This window comes from Terrapene carolina, unplaced genomic scaffold (assembly GCF_002925995.2).
Source record: "Terrapene carolina triunguis isolate 2854851 unplaced genomic scaffold, T_m_triunguis-2.0 Scaffold111, whole genome shotgun sequence".
NCBI classification, from domain to species: domain Eukaryota; kingdom Metazoa; phylum Chordata; order Testudines; family Emydidae; genus Terrapene; species Terrapene triunguis.
In genome coordinates, this window is record NW_020664462.1 from 12,625,361 (window position 1) to 12,649,210 (window position 23,850).

General features: G+C 40.0%; 1 protein-coding gene across 8 annotated transcripts in view; it reads right to left on the reverse strand.

Annotated features, from left to right (window-relative positions):
* Nucleotides 1-23,850, reverse strand: part of PRKAG2 (protein kinase AMP-activated non-catalytic subunit gamma 2) — a 368,891-nt gene that overhangs the window by 13,981 nt on the left and 331,060 nt on the right. For all 8 annotated transcript variants that reach the window (XR_003899816.1, XR_003899815.1, XR_003899817.1 and 5 more), the window contains 7 exons: nt 23,097-23,178; nt 20,435-20,493; nt 10,690-10,735; nt 5,497-5,551; nt 3,423-3,549; nt 573-738; nt 122-159 (listed from right to left, as the gene is read on the reverse strand). Coding sequence is in view for 5 of the 8 variants with exons in the window: in XM_029911642.1 (XP_029767502.1) it covers nt 122-159; nt 573-738; nt 3,423-3,549; nt 5,497-5,551; nt 10,690-10,735; nt 20,435-20,493; nt 23,097-23,178 (573 nt within the window). In the remaining 3 variants the exon portion in view is untranslated. The remainder of the gene's footprint in view (nt 1-121; nt 160-572; nt 739-3,422; nt 3,550-5,496; nt 5,552-10,689; nt 10,736-20,434; nt 20,494-23,096; nt 23,179-23,850) is intronic.

The window sequence follows — 23,850 nt, forward strand, 5'->3', positions numbered from 1 at the left end:
TTTTAGCCAGTTCATCAAATTAAAAGTTAAGGAATAAGTAATAGCTGAAGCAAACAATTGAAGGACTACAATTTCAAAAGACACACTTTAAAACATTTTACAAAATTTAAAAGATACTTACTATTACATCAAATTTGGAATAAATATCTACAACTTTTCCTAAAAATAATAAAAAAAATAAGTTAGTAAACTGTTTTAAAAACAAAAGAAAAAAGTTAATTTCCTTGCATCCTAGTTTCATTAATTACCTTATAATTACAAGGAAAAAATTCAAATCAAGAATGAAAAAAACTTTTGACATGTTACAGTGAACATCTGGCTAACTGAAGAGGGGGGTGATATAATAAGATCTTCTAGGCCTGCTAACTTGGATTTTTCATTTGCTTATTTCTTGTATCTCAAATTATATTCTATCCCCTCCTCACCCTTGTTGTTTGATGAGCAAGTGGCTGGATGGTATAAAGACAGATTTAGGGCTGGTTTCAGCACACATAATTGTACAAAATAGCAAATTCAAAACTAAACATGCTATCACTCCCCCTTACTATATTCTTGTACAGCTTAATACATACCTGACTCATCTACAACGGGTAATGCAGATATCCTTCTGTCTACAAATATGTTCAAGGCTTTAATAATAGGAGTGTCTGGATGTATGAAGGCAATGTTGTGATAAGTTCCTATCCCAAGTTCATCCAGGTTCTTCTTCATAAAGGCAGGCTTTGGCATTTCTGACACCTAAGAGAGTTAAAAATACATTAATGCACAAATCATGGTGGATTCTCCATCACTGACAATTTTAAAATCAAGATTAGGTGTTTTTCTAAAAGATATACTCTAGGAATGATTTGGGGTACGTTCGGTGTTATACAGGAGGTTTTGTATACGTGTGCCCTCATGTCACAGCCCCGTATATGATTTTCTTTAAGGATAAGGTGCAGCTGCACCCAGCTTTCCTCCTGAAAGTGGTTTCGCAGTTTCACTGCAGTTAACCAATCTTTCTACCAGTGTTCTTCCCGAAACCACATTTGAACAGGAGCAACGTCTACAGTCTCTAGATGTTAGATGGGCCCTGTTCTATATACAAAGGACCAAGCTGTTCCGTAGATCTGCTCAACTATTCATAGTGGTAGCAGAGAGGATGAAAAGTCTCCCTATCTCCACTCAGAGAATCTTGTCCTGGATCACATTGTGTATTCGCACAAGTTATGAGCAGGCGGGCGTTCTGCTTCCAGCCAACCTGACCGCTCATTCCACAAGATCGCAGGTCTCCTTGGCTGCTTTCCTAGCGCAAGTCCCTATTCTGGACATTTGCAGGGTGGCAATCTGGTCATTCATAACACATTCTTGACTCACTATGCCAGGAGTTCTTAAACTTCATTGTGCCATGACCCCCTTCTGGAAAAAAAAAATTACTACACGACCCCAGGAGGGGGGACTGAAGCCTAAGCCTGCCCGACCTGTGCTGCCCCGAGGGGGGGAGGGGGGCGCAAAGCCCCATTGCCCCAGGGTGGGGGACAAAGCCGAAGCCCAAGGGCTTCACCCCCAGGCAGGGGGCCTGTAATCTCAGCCCTACTGCCCAAGGCTAAAGCCTTCAGGCTTCAGCCCCAGACAGTGGAGCTCAGGCTTTGTCTTTGTCCCCAGCAAGTCTAAGCCAGCCCTGGTGACCCCATTAAAACAGGGTCATGACCCACAGTTTGAGAACTGCTGCCCTGTGCCATCACCCAGCAGGCCAGAAACAGTGCTAGCTTTGGCTGAGTTCATGAACTGTGAGCCCACCTCCTATACAACTGCTTGGGAGTCGCCTATATTGGAATGGACACGTACAAGCACTGAAAGAAGAAAAAACTGTTACTAACCTTTCTGTAACTCGTGTTCTTTGAGATGCATTGCATATGTCCACTCCAAGACCTGCCGCCCTTCCCCTCTTGTCTGAGTCAGCTGATAAAGAAGGAACTGAGGGGGCATAGGGTCAGCAGGGCCCTTTATATTGGCGCTGTGCGCATGGCACCAGCAGGCACCAGAGCTAACCTGACAGATACCACTAGGGAAAAAATTTCTGGCAACTGTATTTGGGGTGTGCACACACCTACATTGGAATGGACATGTGCAACACATCTCAAAGAACAGTTACAGAAAGGTTAGTAACTGTTTCTTTCCTCATATAGATGTCTTGTGGCTAAAGTGCCCTCATATAATTGAACTTTACATGAAGAAGTCAGCATTCAATGCTTTATCTAGAGAGTTCAAATCATTATCATAGAGTTTCATACCAATCTAATAGTATGTTTGAGTTAAGCTGAAAAACAGGTTCAGATCTAAAACAATTCTATCAAAGAGGTGCAGAATTAAGATTAGAAAGTGAACTTTTTCCGTTTTGAAGCTGTATATTTATCTAACCTTATGTAATGACAACACATAATATGCATTTGACCCTAAGCTGCATCTTTTCTTTTTTCAGTCCACTGAAAGCAAAAACAACAACAACAAAAAGACAAAGCGTAATCATTCTGGACTGTGTACTTAGTTCAAAACCTGCTTTCCCATCCAAAACACCACCTACTCTGGCTGCTCAGAACATTAAGAACATAACAACAACCATACTGGGTCAGACCAAGGTCCATCTAGCCCAGTATCCTGTCTTCTGACAGTGGCCAATGCCAGGGGCTTCAGAGGGAATGAACGGAACAGGTAATCATCAAATGATCCATCCCCTGTCGCCCATTCCCAGCTTCTGGCAAACAGAGGCTAGGGACACCATCCCTGCCTATCCTGGCTAATAGCCATTGATGAATCCTCCATGAATTTACCTAGTTCTTTTTTGAGCCCTGTTATAGTCTTGGCCTTCACAACATCCTCTGGCAAAGAGTTCCACAGGTTGTGTGAAGAAATACTTCCTTTTATTTGTTTTAAACCTGCTGCCTATTAATTTCATTTGGTGGCCCCTAGTTCTTATGTTATCTAATCTTCTAAAATTCATAAGGGCTTCTGTGAACACAGTATGAACTACAGTAATTCTCTCTCGCTTCATTCTCACCACTATGACAGAAGCTGCAAGAATAACCTAAGGAAATTCCAGTCTCTCTGGAATTTGAGCTGAACCGGACATTTTTTGCAGTACTGTTACTGGAGAGAAGACAGCAAAACAATAGAATGTAGGACAGTCTGTGTCAGCTACCAACTTTTTCTAAATTGGGGGGCAGAGGGAAGGGAGAGGGGAAGAAGACAACAACAACATTTTTGATCTTTCCTTCCATCATATCTTTTCTACTGTCAAGAAAAGATGCAAAGCCACTTACAAGCAAAAATGTTCAAATTAAAGTGTTCAATCAAGAAAAGATTCCAATGAAGGGTTTACATTATTAACAGTAATAGGCTTCTATTTAAAATCAGTTAGTCAAAGTAAATTTTAAACTACTTACAAAAAGCTGGAGGAACTTGAGGATTCTTTTATGGGTAAGTATATAAAGTGCATTCCCACTGACAGGATCAATAACTGGCAATCTGTGGATTTTGTTTTTGATCAATGAATATACAGCATCAAAAAGGCTGAGGAAAAATCATTAAAACTGTTAGTGAATTCTGACCGTAAAATTCCAAAACGTACTCGGACATCATAAGAGCATCACAAAGAATACACAAGACCAATAATTATCTACCCTAATTTTCACATAAAATCCTAGAGAAATTGCAGAACTTATGCATAGCAAAAAATATCAGCAAGTTTACTTTTACTATTGTTGAAGACAAACCACATGCACACAGATATACATCAACATTTTAATAAAACTTCGGTATCAGTAAATATTGAGGGACAGTGAACCATTATAACAGAGAGGTTAGTAGAAGCAACATTTCTCCACAATTTAAGTTTTTCATTAGGACAATAGTCACTTCAAAAATAAAGCCAATTAATAGCACTCAAAACAAATGCCCTCTATTGAAAGAGAAACACACAGAGTGACAGTGTACAGTATTCCAACTCTTTTGCACTGGATGTACCTCAATCCTCAGCTGAAAGGATCACATCGGGGGAAGAGTGTTCACTTTCACTGTACACTCTTTCAAACGTTGGTTCGTGGAGACATCCAGCAATGCCAGTTTTGTATTATAAATTATTATTTGTCAATTGCCTTTCAGGATGTATACACTTGTCCACGAGAAATGGAGCCAAGATCACCATCTGATTAAACATATGCCACTGAGAGATGATTGGGCGGTGGGAAAAATGTTAGAGGGCAGTAACTCTGATTGAATTTGAAATAGTGACCAAGAGAGGAGAGGGTGTATGACATTAACAATCCCCTGAACATAAGAACGGCCATACTGGGTCAGACCAAAGGTCCATTCAGCCCAGTATCCTGTCTTCTGACAGTGGCCAATTCCAAGTGCCCCAGAGGGAATTAACAGAACAGGTAATCATCAAGTGATCCATTCTGTCACCCATTCCCAGCTTCTGGCAAACAGAGGCTAGGGACAGCATCCCTGCCCATCCTGGCTAATAGCCGTTCATGGACCTATCTTCCATGAACTTATCTAGCTCTTTTTTGAACCCTGTTACAGTTGAACCATCTTAGGCTATGTCTATACTACAGCTGGATCGACGCTCCGGCAATCAGTGCATCGGGGATCGATTTAGCGGGTCTAGCCAAATCGCCCGCAGATCGCTCTCCAGTCGACCCCCGGACTCACTCCGCCCCGAACAAGAAGCGTAAGGGAAGTCTACCGGAGAGTGTCTTTCGTCAACCCAGTGCGGCGTAGACACCGCAGTAAGTCGACCTAAGCTACGAGTAGCGTAACTTAGGTCGACTTACTGCGGTAGTGTAGACATAGCCTTACACTTCTTGAAAGCTGGAAGCACAGTAGGAACTGGAAAATGTTAGTTTGACTGCAAGACAAATAACTGATTATCAATTGTAATCATTTGAGACAAGACATTACTCATTTTTAACGTAAGGTCTTGACACTGAAGTACTGACATTTCCCAGACTGTTGGAACAAATGCTTAGGACATAGCTCCAAAAAGTTAGTACATTGATTAACACTTCTTGCATCAGTAGCATGTATTTATCAGAGTAACACTAATAGACAAATGATTTTCCTTGGTAATTAGGATTCGTGGAGTGATGTATGCAAGAATCATCTTCCCTATAGTATTTGTTTTCTCCACTAGGATAGGTATACAAGTTAAAAAGCAGTCATGTCATTGGCCCCATCCACTTCCTGACAAGTGCACTGAAGGGAATTAAACAAGGGGTTTGTGGCAAGCTCGCAAATTGCTGCAATGCTACAAGATATCCTACTGGACTCAATGCTGATTTTTGAGCGTTCTTTCTTTGAGTCACTTAAATAAAAACATGCAAAGAATCCTTCCATTCTTCGTTATCTTACTCTAGTTCACAAATTAAAATCCTGTTTCTCTTTAACGTAGATAAAGAAATCCCTAGTACTGATTCCATGATCAGCACAATTTAAAAGCAAGCAACAGAAACTTACCTTGCATCCGGGGAGATGTTCACTAAAGGCTTAAAAGTTTCTTGTAAATAAAGCTCTGTATTAAAAAAACCAAACATTTTTAAAAGTCAATGTTTTAGCTACAAGGAAGTGGACAATTACTATAATGTGTATAACAACTCCCCACTATAAAATTAAATGGATAAGAAGTTACAAAGGCTCACAATCAGACAAACATCTAGAATTTTTTTTAAAGTTAAATAAATGTACAGGGGTACTTTTGACAGTGAGCCCTCTACACTGAAGTTAAAGGGACAATCAGCAAAGGGGTCTATAGGAATTATTTAAACAAGAATTAAAGTAATGAAAAGAAGAGTATCACCACTAGGTGTCATTATAGCAATACAAAACATCATGAAGAGAAGATTCATCCATTGGATGAAGGCTTACAGTAACTGTGGTTCTTAGATGTGCTGTCTATATATATATTTTCCACTCTTGGTGCACACATGCCCTATGCAATTGAGATCGGATCTTTTGGCCAGTAGACCTGACGTCACCCAGAAAATCTAAACTAGCTAACTGGTAACAAATCGTAATACCATCTGAGATCAATTTAGATTGCCTTTAAGATGAATTGACCTGGCTCATCTTTCTCTCTGCAAAGGCAACAAAAAAATGTAGGTAAGACCCTGGATGACCGTTCTATACAGATAAAATGAGAGCGCCCTCCATACACCTAAAGAGTTGAGTCTTGCTTACCTCTGTTGGAATGTAGTTTAGGGAAGAACATTGACAGCATAAGAGGAAGTTTGAAGCCACTTTGGGGAGAAATTGTGGACTCGAGAACAAGCCTCTTTCCATGATAATCAGCCAGCCAGTATCCAGGCTCTGAGACGTAGAGAGGCTGGGTCTAGATGCCAGTTGGGGGAAGAGAGGGGAGGGAGGGACGGACTACATCTGGACTAATTGGCAATGTTAAAAGGAGACAGAATTGAAAATCTTATGAGATATCAGAATTGCCTGGCCAAGCTGATGCTATCAGGATCATTACTGCAGACTCTTGTTTTAGTTTCTTTAAAACCCTCAGTATCAGAGGATACACATACATCAGACCTGGGATCCACAAAATGAGGATTGTGTCTGAGTGTGGTCCCAGGTTCAGGCCCCTCAGAGCAACAGGTGGCACATCTCCTGTTTGTGCTTGTGGTAAATTCATGTGTGGGTAACCCCACCTGTGAAAGACTGAATTATAAAGAGTCCTACTCATGGTTTTCTGAAAACTGCCTGCTCATGTGATCTGGCTAGTGTGTTCTGTAGTCCTGGAAGGTGAACAACTATCAGAGTGATCTGATGATGGATGCACCAATTCCACAAGCAGACTAATTCCTGACAAGAAAGATGATTGTGCTCCTCCTTGCCTGCTCACATACAATGCTGGGTGTGGTTTTGTCTCTCACTCTCTACACCACTCTGCCTTGGATCAGAGGGAGAAACACTACACAAGCTAAACACATTGCTGCAAGTTCTAATATATTTCTGTGAAGAAAAGACTCAAGAGTTGTAGGATGTGATGAATGACATCTTACCTGTAGACATGAGCTCCCGCAAACAAGCCGGTCATTCAGGCAGGAACAAACTTTTATGTCTCCTTAAGTACGCTGCCATTTTATCCAAACTTTCTGTGAAAACCTTTGGGTCTGTTGATAACCCAAATGGAAAGACTCTGAACTGGAAATGTGAGCTCCCCAGTAGGAATCTCAGGAGCTTGTGTGGGCTGAGTGGATCAAAGCATGGCAATATCTTGAAGGTACAGACTCAAGGAATGGGTAGCCATTTTGAACTTGCCTCCGTGAATGAATCTGAGTTTCCTTGAGTTCAGAACTGGGCAGCATCCTATTTTTCAGTTCAAGGAAAAAGGAACAGGAATAAACACTTTCCCCCCTTTATTGAAGAGGCACTTCTACTGCTCCCAAAGTAGGACATCTCCTGATGTAATTCTCTTCTGAGAGGGATCACTGAAAAGGGATGGGGAATGTGGATGGAGGACTGGAAACATCTAAAATGCAACCTAATATCCAACCTCTACAATTTCCAGGATCCAAGAGTATGAGGCAATATTGGTCCAAGCTTCCCAAAAAAGAAAATAAACTGTGTCCAAATGAGATAGGGAAAAGGTATGTAATTTTGGGAAGCCCTCAGCTAATCATCAAACAAACACTGCTGCCGCTAAGGAAGAATGCAGGTAATTACCTGATTATAATCTGTGTATTCTTTGTTTCTTTCTCAGTGGATCTTACAGTCTTTAGTATAGAGGCTAAAAGGGGGGCAGAAGGAACCTGCCTCGAATAGGGCTGCTAAGCTTCTTTTCTTCAGGGTTGTGGGGTGTATAGACCCAAAAACCCAAGTGTAGCCTGGGAGTCCTCTGATGAGCACAACGCATCATCCACTTTCTGCTGAACAGATCACAACCCTTAAAAAGGAGGTTTCCTATAGCAGTCTGTATTTCTTTGAGAATCTGTGAGGATTGTATTCAAAATGCCTCCACTTCATTGTCATAGATGTTACCATCAATCTTGCCACAGTGTCTGAGGATAGTCCTGGTACCTTCTCTCTACCTTTTTTAGATTTCAGTGGAACAGATGCAGGAGTCTGCTATAAGCACCGTGCAGGTTATAAGAGTCCTTCACTGAGTGGCATAGACAGTCTGTCGGGCATTCAGGTGCACAGGATGTGTAACTGTTTATGGAATTTCTCTTGCACTAACTCAGCTGTAATGCCTAACGGCTCTGCCATCTGACAAAAGAAGGTCTTGAAAAGCCTTGTAGTTGTTGGGGTGATGGAGCAGATGGGACCATAGCTTTGTCAGGGGATGACAATGAAATGGCAGCAGGGGCAAGTTCAGCTTACTGATGATTTTTTCATCAGAAACTTGTAATAGTTGAGGATCAGCAAGTGACATCTGGGATTGCTAACGCTGTTGGACCTTCAGGGAAGGAGATAGGCCCTGGAGAGGGCAGAGGAAGGTTTTCTGGTGTGATGGAAGCCCCATAGTGCCCACAATGGCCATAAATGACAGCTATAAGCTAAACGAGTTGAGGGCCACAGGGAAGGTACCAGGTCCCCTCCTTATATCCCCTATATCTACTAGGGTAAATTTTGAGCCTTGGACTTCTTATTGGATGTAGAAGGGCTAGATAAAAGAGATCTTGGAGCATGTGAATGAACCCTCCCCAGTGCGGTCTGAAGTGGATAAGAAAGAACACTTTTCTTCCAATAGTGGAGCTGATTTGGCAGGCATCCCAGGTCCTGATCTAGGAAAATCTTTAGATGATCCAGAAGACCTACTCGGTACTGAGGAAATGTCAGTGGTGTGTACAGATAAGGGAATGTCCACAATCAAAGGTAACAACTGTGACTCAGGGAGGGCAGACAAAAGTAGATTCCCCCTTCTCCCCTTGCTTCCCCCCCCCCCAAATACAGTGAATCTCTGTCTCAAGACTGTTGGTACCGTGAGCAACAATTCAGAAAGTTAGGAAGTCGCTGGTACAGGAACAGTAAAAGCCTTGATGTCAGTACTGGGCATCCCAAAGGCAGTGCCGTGCAGTGTATATTGGAGACTGCTTTGAGGGTGCTCCTTATCTGGTACCGGTGTATGGAGTCTTTTTAGGTGACAGAGGATCCCAGCTTCAGCTTTGTACCAGGAAGGCTGAGGTGATTTATGCCTTTTCTTTTTGCCAGGTTCCTAACACCTGTATATATGCTCTTTAGAAGAGTGGTGCTGTATCCTACCAAATCAGTCACTGAAGAGGACTCGGTAATAATAGCAGAAGAAGAATGCTTCAGAAGAGGAGTTCTAGAGCTGGCCATAATGTCCACACTTATCGGGTACTTCTGGTGGAAGACTGCTCAGATCTGGGTAAATTTCGTTTACCTGGATCAGAGGCAGGTCTCATTGATTTGTCCAGCAGATAAAAGTTTTAGGTGAGTCTCTATTGCCTTTTTAGTGTGTTTAGAAAATGACTGACAAACAGTCCATGTATCAGTAATATGCCCCCACTCAGGCATAACAGGCATCTTGTATGTCCATCATTGAGGGACATAGCCACCTCACAAGATGGACAATATTTGCACCACAGATATTTTTGCTCAACCATAAGGGCTGTAGTTTGGTACCAGGAATAAAAAGCCCTGCTACCCAGAACAGAAGCCCATTAAAACCTATCTATCCTAAATACCAAGGCCTATACTAAGAAGATAACTATTTACACAATTTTTTTTAAGCTTGCAAGAGAAACTACGAGCAGTGTCACTCTTCCTCACAGCCTTGGGTGGGTGGTAAGGAGGAACTCAGGGTCAGCTGGCCCCAGCATGCTAATCTTGAGTGCACATGCATCAAGAGTGGATTTTATATTTAGATTTATATGAAACAAACACTAAGAACTTTTAGCTGGTGATTTTTAGAAGACTAAGTTGACAATTTTAAAGTTAATCAACTTTTTGATTTTCAATGTTTTGCTTAACTCCTTTAAATCAGCATGAAGTGATGATAAAATGTTGTATGACAATCATCTCTATACAACATCATTAAATGTTAGCTTACAATTCTCTTTTCTAAGTTGTCATTTTTAAAAGGTAACTAGCTCATGACTATAAAATATATTGGAAATTGCTACCACAATTTATTAAGAGATTTTAAAAACCGTAGGCAGTTGGAGAGCGTTTATATTTAGGAACAGTTCATTAAGTGACATGAAGTTAAACAAAGTCCTTCTCAAGCTCTCACACAACGATTAGTTATAGCTCATGATGTGACCGTCAAGTGAACACTAAGAGCTTTCAAAGCAGGATACTGTAATATTGATTGTGAAGGTGTTATTGGGAGAAGGTACAGTATATAAACCCACCAAGATCCAAACAAGTTAGTTTAAGATTTACTCATCCTATAAAAGATACTTGTGTTTTAAAACAAAAACGACTTCTGTAAGTCAGTCTGAAAACAGGACCTTTCTTTCACTAGAGTTTATTACCACCACCACCAATACAGACAAGATTATTATTTCAAGTGCAAAAATAAGCAGTGTGAGCAAACAGACTAACTCTAAATATTTCTTGTTTTCATTCAAGTATCTTAGTAAGAGACAGCTTAAGTATATGAATAACCAAAACGATTTTCAGAGATAATTTTAAGTTTCCTTAACAGGCATCAATGGATCTTAATAGAAATGTTCTCACCCCTCCATGTTTCAATCTTGTGCTCCTCCAATTCATAGATCTGAACCTACAATGAAAACATGAAAGTCTATAATGCTTAAAACATTGTCCAATCCCAAGCAAAAGAAAGTTAGGTTTTAACAATAACTTTCAGATCTGAATTATTTCCTTACTTTTTACTGCAGATTCACTACTGCATAAAGTCAAAGTTGGTCATAATTTTTGAAATATACTGGCCCATGAAGAGCAGAACTTACTGGCACTAAGGGCTGGTCTACACTTACCCGGTAGTTCGGCGGCGAGCGATCGAACTTCTGGGTTCGACTTATCGTGTCTTGTCTGGACGCGATAAGTCGAACCAGGAAGTGCTCGCCGTCGACTGCGGTACTCCAGCTAGACGAGAGGAGTACCGCGGAGTCGACGGGGGAGCCTGCCTGCCGCGTGTGGACCGAGGTAAGTTCGAACTAAGGTACTTCGAACTTCAGCTACGTTATTCACATAGCTGAAGTTGCGTACCTTAGTTCGAATTAGGGGGTTAGTGTAGACCTGGCCTAACACACAGTAAACAAGAGCAACACTTCCCAGCACTAGGTTTAAAGACATATACCAAGTGATTATAGCATATTGTATCTTAGAAAAAAGTGCACAAGCCCCCCAGTTTTAAAAAAACTCCTTGCAGGTCACTTTTAAAGGAAGATTGATGAACAGTGTTTATCTGTATTAAGTCATTGAAAAGACCCAGTAATGAAGGATAAAAGTGCGAATTACAACCGTTGGGAATAGGCCATTTCCACCTTGATTGAATTGGCCTCGTTAGCACTGACCCCCCCCCCCCCCCACTTGGTAAGACAACTCCCATCTTTTCATGTGCTGTAATATATATACCTGCCTACTGTATTTTTCACTCCATGCAGCGGATGAAGTGGGTTTCAGTCCACGAAAGCTTATGCCCAAATAAATTTGTTAGTCTCTAAGGTGCCACAAGGATTCCTCGTTGTTTTTGCGGATACAGACTAACACGGCGACCCCTCTGAAAACTGAGGTAAATGCCTTTTCCTCTTTGTGACAATACTGACCCAGCACTCTACTGAACTAACGAACTATTGCCCCTGGAGTCGTCTTAATTGGGAGATGGGTGCTCAATGACTTAATTAGGCAGGAGGCTGACAAGCTAATGATAACAATGAACCCATGAACTGGGGAAAGTTAAAAGATAGCAAGGAAGTGCAAGGGGGAAGCTAACAGGAGCCTGGGGATACTGGATCTTTCCCTCTCCCTCTACAGAAAGTGGGCTAAGGGGCAAGTTTATATGCACTTAAATATTGCTGCACAAGGCTGTACTGATGAACTGTTGGAGGGGACCTAATAAATAACACTGGTGCTTATAATCTTAGAAAGCGTCCAGACTGTGTGTGATGGTGGTCCAAAAGGCAGAGAAGGTAGCCTTGTTATACCCCTAAAGGAATAACTGGGGACATGGCTGAATTTTTATTCTGTAAGACTGTTGGACCAGGGAATTTCTGTATTAGAACCATAACGTGTATGTGTATCACAAGTCTGAGGCCAAGAGAGACAAGGGGTAAGATTGAATTCAATTGAATTCCCCACAGCTTAGGCCTCTCGCTTTTTCCATTTTTGTGTCCCTCCCTCTCTGTGAGAAACATGCAAGGCCAAACTGCTAATTGTGTTAACACATCCTAAGACAGAAAGTCTGTTCTCAAAAACAACTGTAATTGTTCTTCCAAACAGAACACAGCTTATAATTTGTTTGCTATGTATGTTAAAGTTTAAGTAGATTTGCAACATCCTGAGAGTTACTGGAAGTTAAGAAATAGTAAAGTAATAAGTGATAAATGTATGTTAAAATAGAGGATGTATGTGAATGGATGCTTGATTTAGATAAAGGATAAATTGATTTAGATAAAGAATGAATGGTCAGGGAAGTGCCAGCCTAAGAATTACAACTTCAGTCTCGATTGGCCAAAGAATATGCAGACTAGAGATAACCCCCGGAGGGCAGGCCAGAATCCACCCAAGTGCCCCCCGCCCCCCCCCCCCCCCCGGATGGAGGGCTGAAGACCCGAAGAACAAGATAATACTCAGACATTCAGACATCAGGGATGTGCCACCTGCTGATTGATAATCACCTCAAACAAACATCAGCAGGATGAAGCAATTCCCATAGACTTGTATAAGGACAAAATCCTATAAGAACAGACTCTAAAAACTGAAAATTTTGAGTCTGGTTTTGCAACCACCCTCCAGGAGCATCAGATGCGCATCTGACAAGGACTCAGCTCCACCTTCGTGTGTAGGCTACCTGGCCAGTACTCTGCCACGAGCAACCTCTAAGCTGGTAACTATAACAACTCTGCAACACTTGTATGAATGAGTGTGTGAGTGAATAAGGAATAGTAATGAAATAATATTGAATTGCACATCCTGATTTCTCTCTCTCTCTCTCTCTTTGTAATAAATGTGGCATTTTGCCTTATCTACCTTATAAGATCCTGTTGGTATTATTTTATTAGTGTAACAAGACTTCATTTCCCCTTGTACAAGAGAAAGCATGAAGATAATGTTATGATTTTTCAACCACAGCTGGTGCTTTGTTCTCATTATTAAAACCTACTGAAGACCACATTTTTGCCCTCCCCAGCCTCTGTCACACTGCCCAATTTCTTGTTGCTCAAATGGCAGCCTCCTGCAGCTCTGGCTCCAGACATCGTTATATGACCTCCCCAAGGTTGTTAGTGGCCTTCTGCAATTCACTGACAGTTTCCTGAATATACTTTTAGCAGCTTTGTCTGTGAACCAATTATTGCTAAGTCATGATTACCACCTTTAGAAAACCTAGACATGTCTAGACATGTTAGTTTGAGGCTCAATAACAGCTACGGCCCTGGCTCTACTCTGGGCCAAGGTGCCCTCACCCCTCTCATGAGTCATCTTCAGGTATTCCTGAGACTTTAGTATTTAGAGGCATTGGGCAAATTAGGATAGTTCATCTACTAAATTAAACCACTAAACTGCTAGGGGCCACCCTCATAAACATGATCATTCCTGCAATCGCCATCCCTTGAAATGTGCCAGAAGATGCTGACTAGTTGACACAGATTACCTAAAGGAACCATTTCTAGAAGCAATACAAAAGCAAGATATATATGTAAGTAAAACAAACTGGTTTTCAGAGTATTTGCAAACAGCAAAACAGGTGAGATATTTCAGCTTGATTCAGTCTAGCTAAGCCATCAGAAATCTTGTTAAAGGCTGATGAGATGAAGTTACACCTGTTATTATGACCACATTTTGAAGAGAATATTCCTAAAGCATTAAAACCTGGCTCAGGATTCAGAATATAGTTTGACTTTTGTTGACAGTTGCAGCAGATGGTAGGAATGCTTTGAGAAATTATAGGAATGTTTGTGGCAATGCAAAAGCCTTGAACTTTCTACAAATCCCTTGGCAATGGTGTTTTGATGCCTTTATGCAAAATAGAAATGCATTTATTTGAGGTAAAAAACTCCCCTAACTTTCCTCATAAATGGTTTAAAGAGGTTATCCAATACTTGCACAATGACACATGTTGGGCTTCGGAGAAAATTCAAGTGGAATGTATGTAATTCACTTGTTGCATTAATACAGCAGCAGAAGAGGTTTTTATTGCCCTTACAAATATACAAACCGCAATGATTTTAAGATTGTCAAGCTTAATTCAAAGCAGTGAAGTAACTCCAGCTTCACAAAATTAAGAGAATTCAGAGTATTCTAATTTAAATTTACAGTTATACTGGATTTGCATTCAACTGCTACATAAAGAAAAATCATTAATTTAGGGGCAGATTCTGTAACCCTTACTTATCTTGAGTCATACCTTGCTACATAAGTAGTCCTACTGACTTCAATGGGTTAACTTGTGCAAGTGCAAACCAGTAAGAATAACAGTTGCACAATCTGGTCCTAAGTGGTGTTATTAATGTTAAAGACTGGTTTACAGTTGTTTAAGAAAAATACATTAAGACAATTTATTTTTACTAGAACAGGAGCACCACAATACTAAAATATACAGAGATTTTGTAGGAGACTCTGTACTAACCATTTAGGACCAAATTCTGCCACCTTTACTCTGGTTGACTAGCCCCTTACTATGCAAGTAGCTCCATTTTAAGTCTAGTCTATGGGACTACTTGTGGAATAGGGTGCTACATAATTTAAGTAAGGGGAGCAGAATTTGGCTCTCAGATAATATACTCTATGCAAAGATAAACTGGTATTACCAAAAGCTGAGAATTAATATTACAATATGGAAACTACTACTTCTCAATGAACAGTCCCTCCAAATTGTTGTTCTACTGTAAGTCACCAAGAAAAATTCTAGTTGTTAGTTTCTTAAAATGGTGACAGTACCTTGTGTCAAACTCCTTGCAGCCAATACAGTAAATAAAATCCCTTGTGTTAACTGCAAAATGGAAGTGGTTTGACCAGTTTTGCAAAACCTACTTCAATTGTGATTTTACCCAATTATTCCTTGTTATTTTGTAACAAGACAAAAATGTGGGAGGTTGTTTTTTTTTTAAAGTAAGCTAATAATTGATTTGGGCAATTGGGACGCAGCAGCAGCAAGAAAATGGCAAGCACATGAGTGTATATGTAAACAAGATAGCTAATGGGAGTTTTAAAACATAGCTAGCTCCAGTCAAACTGAATGTCTGGAACTGATTGGTTCAAGTTACTTTGGCTGAGTTCTACCACAAACACAACAGACATCAGCACACATGTAACTCAGTTACCGTATTATTTATCATGTAAACATACTTCCTTATTCACTTTCTCCACATCATACATGATTTTATAGACTTCCACCATATTCCCCCTTAGTCATCTCTTTTCCAAGATGAACAGTCCCAATTTTTAAAACCACTCCTCATATGGAAGCTACTCCATACCCCTAACCTTTTTTGTTGCCTTTCTCCATACTTTTTCAATTCTAATATATTTTTGTGAGATGTGGCAACCAGAACTGCACATAGTACTCAAGGTGTGGGCATACCATGAATTTATACAGTGGCATTATAGTATTTACTGTCTTATTATTTATCCCTTTCCTAATGGTTCCTAACATTGTTAGCTTTTTTGACTGTCACTGCTCACTGAGCAGATGTTTTCACAGAAATATCCATAATGATTTCAAGATCTCTTTCTTGAGTGGTAATGGCTAATTTAGACTCCATCATTTTGTATAGCTGGGACTATGTTTTCCAATATGGATTACTTTGTATTTATCAACACTGAATTTCATCTGCCATTTTGTTGCCCAGTCACCCAGTGTTGTGAGATCCCTTTGTAACTCTTTCCAGTCAGCTTTGGACTTACTATCTTGAGTATTTTTTATCATCTGCAAACTTTGCCACACCTCACTATTTATCCATTTTTCCAGATCATTTATGAATACATTGAACAGCACTGGTCCCAATACAAATCCTTGAGGGACCCTGCTATTTACATCTCTCCACTGTGAAAACATGCTTTATTCCTACCTTTTGGTTCCTATTTTTTAACCAGTTACTGATGGAGGAGATATCCTTCCCTCTTATCCCATGACTCCTACTTTGCTTAAGAGTCTTTGATGAAGACCTTGTCAAAGGCTTTCTGAAAGTCCAAGTACATTGTATCTACTGGATCACACTTAACCACATACTTGTTGATTCCCTCAAATAATTTAATAGATTGGTAAGGCATGATTTCCCTTTACAAAAGCAGTGTTGACTCTTCCCCAACATATCCTGTCCATCTATATGTCTGATAATTCTGTTCTTTACTATGGTTTCAACTGATTTGCTTGGTACTGAAGTCAGACTTACTGGCCTGTAATTGCCAGGATCACCTCTGGCACCTTTTAAAAAAAAAATCCTTGTTATATTAGTTATCTGCTAGTCAACTGGTACAGAGGCTGATTTAAGCAATAGATTACATACCACAATTAGTAGTTTTTCAATTTCATGAGTTCCTTAAGAACTTTTGGGTGACTACCATCTGGTCCTAGTGACTTATTACTGTTCAGTTTATCAATTTATTCCAAAACCTCCTCTACTGACACCTCAATCTGGGACAGTTCCTCAAATCTGTCACCTAAAAAGAATGGCTCAGGTTTGGGAATCGCCTTCACATCTTCTGCAGTGAAGACTGATGCAAAGAATTCATTTAGCTTTTACACAACAGCATTGTCTTTCTTGAGTGCTGCTTTAGCACCTTGGTCATCCAGTAATGCCACTATTGTTTGGTAGGCTTCCTGCTTATGATAAACTTTAAAAAAAATTTGCAGAGAGTTTGTGTGTCATTTGCTAGTTGCTCTTCAAATTCTTTTTTGGCATGCCTAACTATACTTTTACACTTGATTTGCCAGAGTTTATGTTCCTACTGAGGAAAATAGAAAGGATCTGACTTCCAATTTTTAAAAGATGTCTTTTGACCTTTAGCTGCCTTTCACGCTATTGTTTAGCTGTGGAGACTTTTTTTGGTCCTCTTCCTGCTTTTTTTATTTGGGGTATACATATAGTTTGAGCCTCTCTTACGGTACAGGTTGCAGGCCTTTCACTCTTGTGACTGTTCCTTTTAATTTCCATTTCTAGCCTCCTCATTTTTATGTACTTCCCCTTTCTGAAGTTAAATGCTTACTGTGGTGGGTTTCTCTGGTACTCTCCTCTACAAGGATGTTACATTTATTTACATTATGGTCGCTATTATTGAGTGCTTCAGCTACATTCACCTCTTGGACCAGATCCTGTGTGCCACTTAGGACTAAATCAAGAATTGCCTCTCCCCTGGTGAGTTTCAGGACTAGCTGCTCCATGAAGCAGTCATTAATAGTGTCTAGAAATTTTCTCTCTGCATCCCATCCTGAGGTGACATGTTCCCAGTCAATATGGGGACAACTGAAATCCCCCTTTCTTATTCAGGCTTCTGTTTTTGTAGTCTCTCTAATCACCCTGAGCATTTCACAATCACCGACACCATTCTGGTCAGGTGGTCGGTAGTATATTTCTACTGCTATACTCTTAATATTCAAGCATGGAATTTCTATCCATAGAGATTCTATGGTACTGTTTGATTCATTTAAGATTTTTACCTTATTTGACTCTATGCTTTCTTTCACATATAATGCAACTCCCCCACTAGTGCGACCTTTTCTGACATTCCTATATATTTTGTACTGTGGTATTACCAAACCCCATTGATTATAATTGTTCGACCAAATTTCTGTGATGCCTATTACACCAATATCCTCATTTAATACCAGGCACTCAAGTTCACCTATTTTAGTATTTAGACTTCTTGCATTTGTATACAAGCACTTATAAAATTTGTCCATATTAGTTGTCTGCTTTCATGTGATGTAATGTAATGGGACTTTTTTTCATTTGACTGTTTCTCTTCAGTTCCTACCTATACTTTATCAACTTCTATCCTCTCCTCTTTACTAGACTAGGTAGATAGAATATCCTCTTTAATAAATCCTCTCCTAAGGGCTGTTTCTGTCTGATCCGTGTGCTCCTCTACATCTGTCTGCTTTCCCCCAGCCCTTAGTTTAAAGACTCCTCTAAGTCCTTTTTAATTTTGCATGCAAGCAATATAGTTCCATTTTGGTTTAGGTGGAGTCCATCCTTCCTGTGTAAGCTCCTCCTTTCCAAAAATTTACCCCAGTTCCTAATAAACCTAAATCCCTGCTGCAAATACCATTGTGTCATCCACACATTGAGACCCTGCAAGTTCTGCCTGTCTAAATGGCCCTAGGCATGGAACTACAAGTATTTCAGAGAATGCTGCCATGGAGGTCCTGGACTTCAATCTCTTACCTAGCAACCTAAAACTGGCCTCCAGGACCTCTCTCCTACCTTTCCCTATGGCATTGATACCTATGTATATCATGATCACTGGCTCCTCTCCAGCACTGCACGTAAGTTTGTCTAGATGTCTCAAGAGGTCTGCAACCTTTGCATCTGGCAGGCAATTTACCACGTACGTCTTCCAGTCACCATAAACTCAACTATCTCTAATAACTGAATCCTCCATTACTATTACCTATTTCTTCCTAATAACAGGGGTCCTTGCACCTTGAGAGGTATCCTTAGTGTGAGAGGATACTATGACATCATCCGGAAGAAGGGTCCCTACTATGGGAGCATTTCCCTCCGCTCCAGCTTGATGTTCTCCTTCCCCAAGACTTTCATCCTCCTCAACAGCACAGAGGCTATCAGACTGAAGGTGGGACCACTGTACTATGTTCCAGAAAGTCTCGTCTATGTACATTTGTCTCCCTTTGCTCTTCTAGCTCAGCTACTCTGGTCTCAGGAGCCTGTACTTGGTCCCTGAGGGCTGCAAGCTGCTTGCAACAAATGACTAAAAAAAAAAATTAAATGGTGAAAAGTGTAGGACAAGTTTTTCAAGTAATTTAATTTAAAACAAAACAAAAAACAAAACAAACAAGTTTTTGCTTTTAGTTGATTCCCCCCGTAAAAAAAACTCCCCTTAGGTTTTCCTTCCAGATGGTGGGAGACGCTGGCCATGCCCAGTTATCTACTGTGGGTGGCTTATGTATAGGTCTCAGTTTTTAATCCTTGCACGAGGGGATCCCACCCTTTGCAGGGCTTCTTATGTCTCTGCTGATGGGGGATCAAAAGGAAAATAAATGTTTCAATGCACCCAAGATTAACTTCTTCCCAGAGCCAACTCACGGCGGAAAAGGCCAGCAATACTTATTTACTTCAGGGCTATTTGAGTAGCAGTTTTCTAGGAGTTCTTCTGGCTGGGTAGCTGAATTGGGCTCACTCTGTCAGGCTTACCTAGGCAGTTCACTGCACTCCCCATAGGGTTGGGGGAGGAGATCTCCTAGATGGGAATTCCACCTATGGCTTCAGGAGTTGCTACAGCTGTTTCCTACTCTGGGTGACCTCTCCCCCTAGCTAACTGCAGTTTCCTCCTCTTTAAAGCCCTCCTCCTACATGACATGATTGTCAGAGCTGGAGAGGCAGGGCTAGCCCTGAACACAGAGCCTCTCAGGCACCTTCCTCATCAGTGTGCGATCTATAGAACTCATCACTCCCACCAATCTCCCTTTTTTTTGTCCACCTGAATAATGTTGTATGTGATTCAACATGTGCAAATCACTTATTTTGAATCAAATGTACAATAAAACTCTAAACAACTATGGTCAAATATTTTTTCTAAGTACTTTTCACACTAAATCACTTTTACATAGAATCACTATTTTACACTGAGGTTTAATTAGACCTTTTACGCCAAAAAAAAAAAAGATGTCTTAGTAGTAGTAGGATTCTAATAGTGCCTAAAGTTCAAAACCAACCAAGATTCTGTATCTAGATCCAGCCAAGATGATGGCCCCCCTGTGGCAGGCACCATACACACATAACACAAGACAGTCCAGGCCTCGAAGAGTATAACTAGAAAAGGCAAATGGGAAAGAAATGTTACCCACCTTTACAGATGGGAAACTGAGGCAGAGAGGGGCTAAGCAATTTGCCCAAGATCACAGCAAGTCTGTGGCAGAGCTGGAAATTTAACCAGAGTCCCAGTCCAATGCTTTGACCACAAAGCCATCCTTTCCTCTCAAAAGCACAATAAAGCATTTCTATAGCAAGTTACGCTCCTAAAGGCTGTACAAATTTTAATAAATTTTCAATGCTTTTGATTTGCATTGATGCATGCTATGGTTGTTAATAATACAATTAAAGCCTGATATGGTACTTACCATTGGAGACTTATAGTATCTATGCAGTATATTAATGAAATCTGTAATTGTTAACATTCCTGTAACAAGTGGAAAAAAATATAACAGCATTTAGAAAAGGCATCTGAAAATTATCTGAAGTATGTTTTTATGTTTTTTAAAATATTTACTTCTAAGCTGGTGTAGTTCACATTGTGGAGTAATTGAACACAACACTTTAAGAGTTTTATAAATGGCCAATCATTTGAAAAGCGTGCATACTAAATTCTCCAAGTTAGCACTGACACAATAGACTATAACAGAAAGAATAGACTCTGTATTGGTAGAAGCTGGAACCAAACCCCCGGATCTGGATATTGCAGCTGGCCCTTTTCTCTAACAGTTTTAGTCAAACAAAACCCTGAACTAGGATTGCTTCCCACCCCCCTGCCCCTGCATTTTTTTTTTTGGAGGGGGGGGAGGGGAAGATAAAAGGTTTCAAAATCCAGTTATGCAGTTTGGGACTCAGGTCCACTACTAGTCTCTTTTGTGAGTCCAACATTCACTTAAAGAAAATACAAGCGGTAGGTAGATTCATAGATATTAAGACCAGAAGAGATTATGGTCAGCCAGTCTGACTTCCTGTATAACACAGGCCAAACAACATCACTCAATAATTGCTGCAGCAAGATCACAACTTCTGTTTGAACTATACCATATTTTCTGGAAAGATATCCAGTTATAATTTAAAAGGCTAAGTGACAGTCCATCATATCCTTAGGTATATAGAATAATGCAATTTCCATCAGTAATACCAAGTTATCAAAAACAATGTTTTTTTATTGTACTGAAGTCCTACAAACTGAGCAAATATCATTCCACCTGACTGATTACTACTCCTACAGCTGAACTTCTGAAAGACATATGAACAAGTGTTCAGGGGGAAAATGTCAATTTCTAGAAGTCAACTTTAATTGACCAGAAATCTGAGATGAGCCGAAATCAAAATTCAGCATTGATCAAGGCACACAGTCCTTCATAAAATTACTAGTGCTTCCCATGGCTTTGAAATATTAAGTTCTTTATAAAATATCTTTATAATCTATTTCCAAGAACCTCTCAATCTACATGTCAGGTTACACAGAAAGTATTTATAACTGTCACTATGATCCTGTTTTTCAAATGTGATATTGACATAATGCTATATTCCAAAATTAAAGAAGTGTTAAAGAAAGCGGCTATGGCTTCTAAATAGCAATATAAGGAGCCAAATGCATTTCTAGCCCTCTCAGGATGAACCTAAGTTATAGCATTCCACAGTAGTTCTGTGTTTAATGCTTTTTTGCTCTGCAATCCATACAGAACACAGTTTGAGATATACATGTATTCTGAACAGCTTACTAGGATATTAAAATAAGACAGTGAAGTAAATTAATTTAAAGGGAAAAAATTGGATTGTGTCTTTTTATGGGGGTAAAGAGACCTTTCAGGCCTTCTTTATTCACCACAAAGCAACACAAGAACATAAATCCAGTTTGTTTCTTTACATGTTACCTGTAATACACAAATTGGGGAGTTTTACTTCATCTATAGTAGACTCTGAAGCAAATAAGCAGTTGGGCTTAACGCTACATTTTTTTTCTATGTACATCAAAGCCTTCGAGGAGATCATCACCATGTTACTGTGCAGTCACGCATGCATATTGGAAAGTGATGACAGTGAAGAAGGTAAGTAGATAAGTAGGTAAGGTGGTAGACTTTATGGCTGGCCCAGCTGTATGTATAGTAAACAATGCTTCCAGTTTGAAGAACATTTTCATTGGGCTAGTCAGCCTTTATGTATATTAGTTAAGACTGGAAAAGAGAATCTTAAAACGTTGGTGAAACACTACTCCTTCAGAATGGACAACTAGCATTACCCAGGTTACATCTCTTGAGATGATTAAAAATCTTACTTGTCAGTTATTGTAAAAGGCTATTTTTTGCTGAGAATATTTATATATTTAAAATGTAAATGAAAGGGATTTGAAAGGTGCCCTGAAAACCAGCTAGATTTTTAGGCTGGCATTTTCAGAAAAGTCTAAGGGAATTAGGTGTCCAATTCCCACTGAAATCCATTGGCAGTTGGGTTCCTAACTCCCTTAGGTGCCTCTGAAAGTCCCTGCCTCAGTATTCTGCCTTTGAGGTCTCATGCTACACCCTCCAATTCCCAACCCCTGGAATGGTAAACATAAGAAAGCAACCAACCAGTTGGGGCCCCACATCTCACTGGTCAGGCTTACCTAGTATTTCCAAACCCAAGTGCTCTAAAAAGTCATGAGTCAGGCCCATCAAAATCATGAAATTTCAAAAAGTGTGTGTTCTGTTTTTTGAGCCCTTGTGGTTCATGTCTTCAAGTTCTTGTCTGCAACCCATGAGATCTGGAACGTTACTTTTATTTTTAAATGAAAGTGGAGATTCTCATGTAGCTACCTGAGTTCAGCAGCTGAAGCTCTAAGAAGAAAAAAAATCACCACGTTTTGAGAGACTCACGATAAAGTCACAGGAATTAGCAACACTTCAACCTGCTGGAGGAGTAAGAAAACTCACCACCAGATGCATTTCCAGGATATACAACACAACACAGCTAGCGTTGGCTCCTTTCTCTACCACAACCCCGCAACCGCACATTAACTCCCCGCTGAAAAACACCAGCTCTCCTTACCTACAAAACTCTGTTTTTTACTCTCCCACAGTGGAGCTGCTCGAACACCATTTGCCACCAAGGCAAAGAAAGCCTTCTTTACCTGCCAGAAGAAAAAGCAACCAAACAAAACCTTATTGACATTACGCCATCATATTAGAAGAAACCAGCAAGGTAGTATATGTAGAATCACTGGTAAGAATGCAGTTAATCAGTGGATAGTTTGTGTTTAAAAATAAAATACATTTTTTTAAATAGTTAAATGCTGACTAAAAACAAGATAAAGATTTTTATATTATGCTGTTGTGTCTTTTACATGACAGTCTCTGATACACAAATAATTAGGTGTGGCTGGAAAAGTATGTCCACACTTTACCTTAAATTTGCTTCTTTCATCAGTTTTATGTCATACACTTAAAGGTGATACACAAACAGACTGGACTTTAAAAAAAACAAAAACAAAAAAAACCATCTGTGATAATGTAAGAGAGCTCTCAGACTACCAGCTCAAGAATATAGTTTGACAGAGATTGTAATGTCTTTAGAAAGACTATATTGAGTCACCTGAAAAGTAGTTAGTTGAACTTTCTTAGTAGCAACATTTGCATGAGAAAAGGTAGAAACGGAACAGAAGTCTCATTTCCACTCCTGTTCCTGTCAGTTTTTGAGCTCTTGAATGATTATACAAGTTTCTTAAAAGAAAAAAAGAAAACTCAGCTTCATCTGATTAAGTTGTCCAACAAGTTAGTGAGTTTTGCTGCAAGATAATCATGGG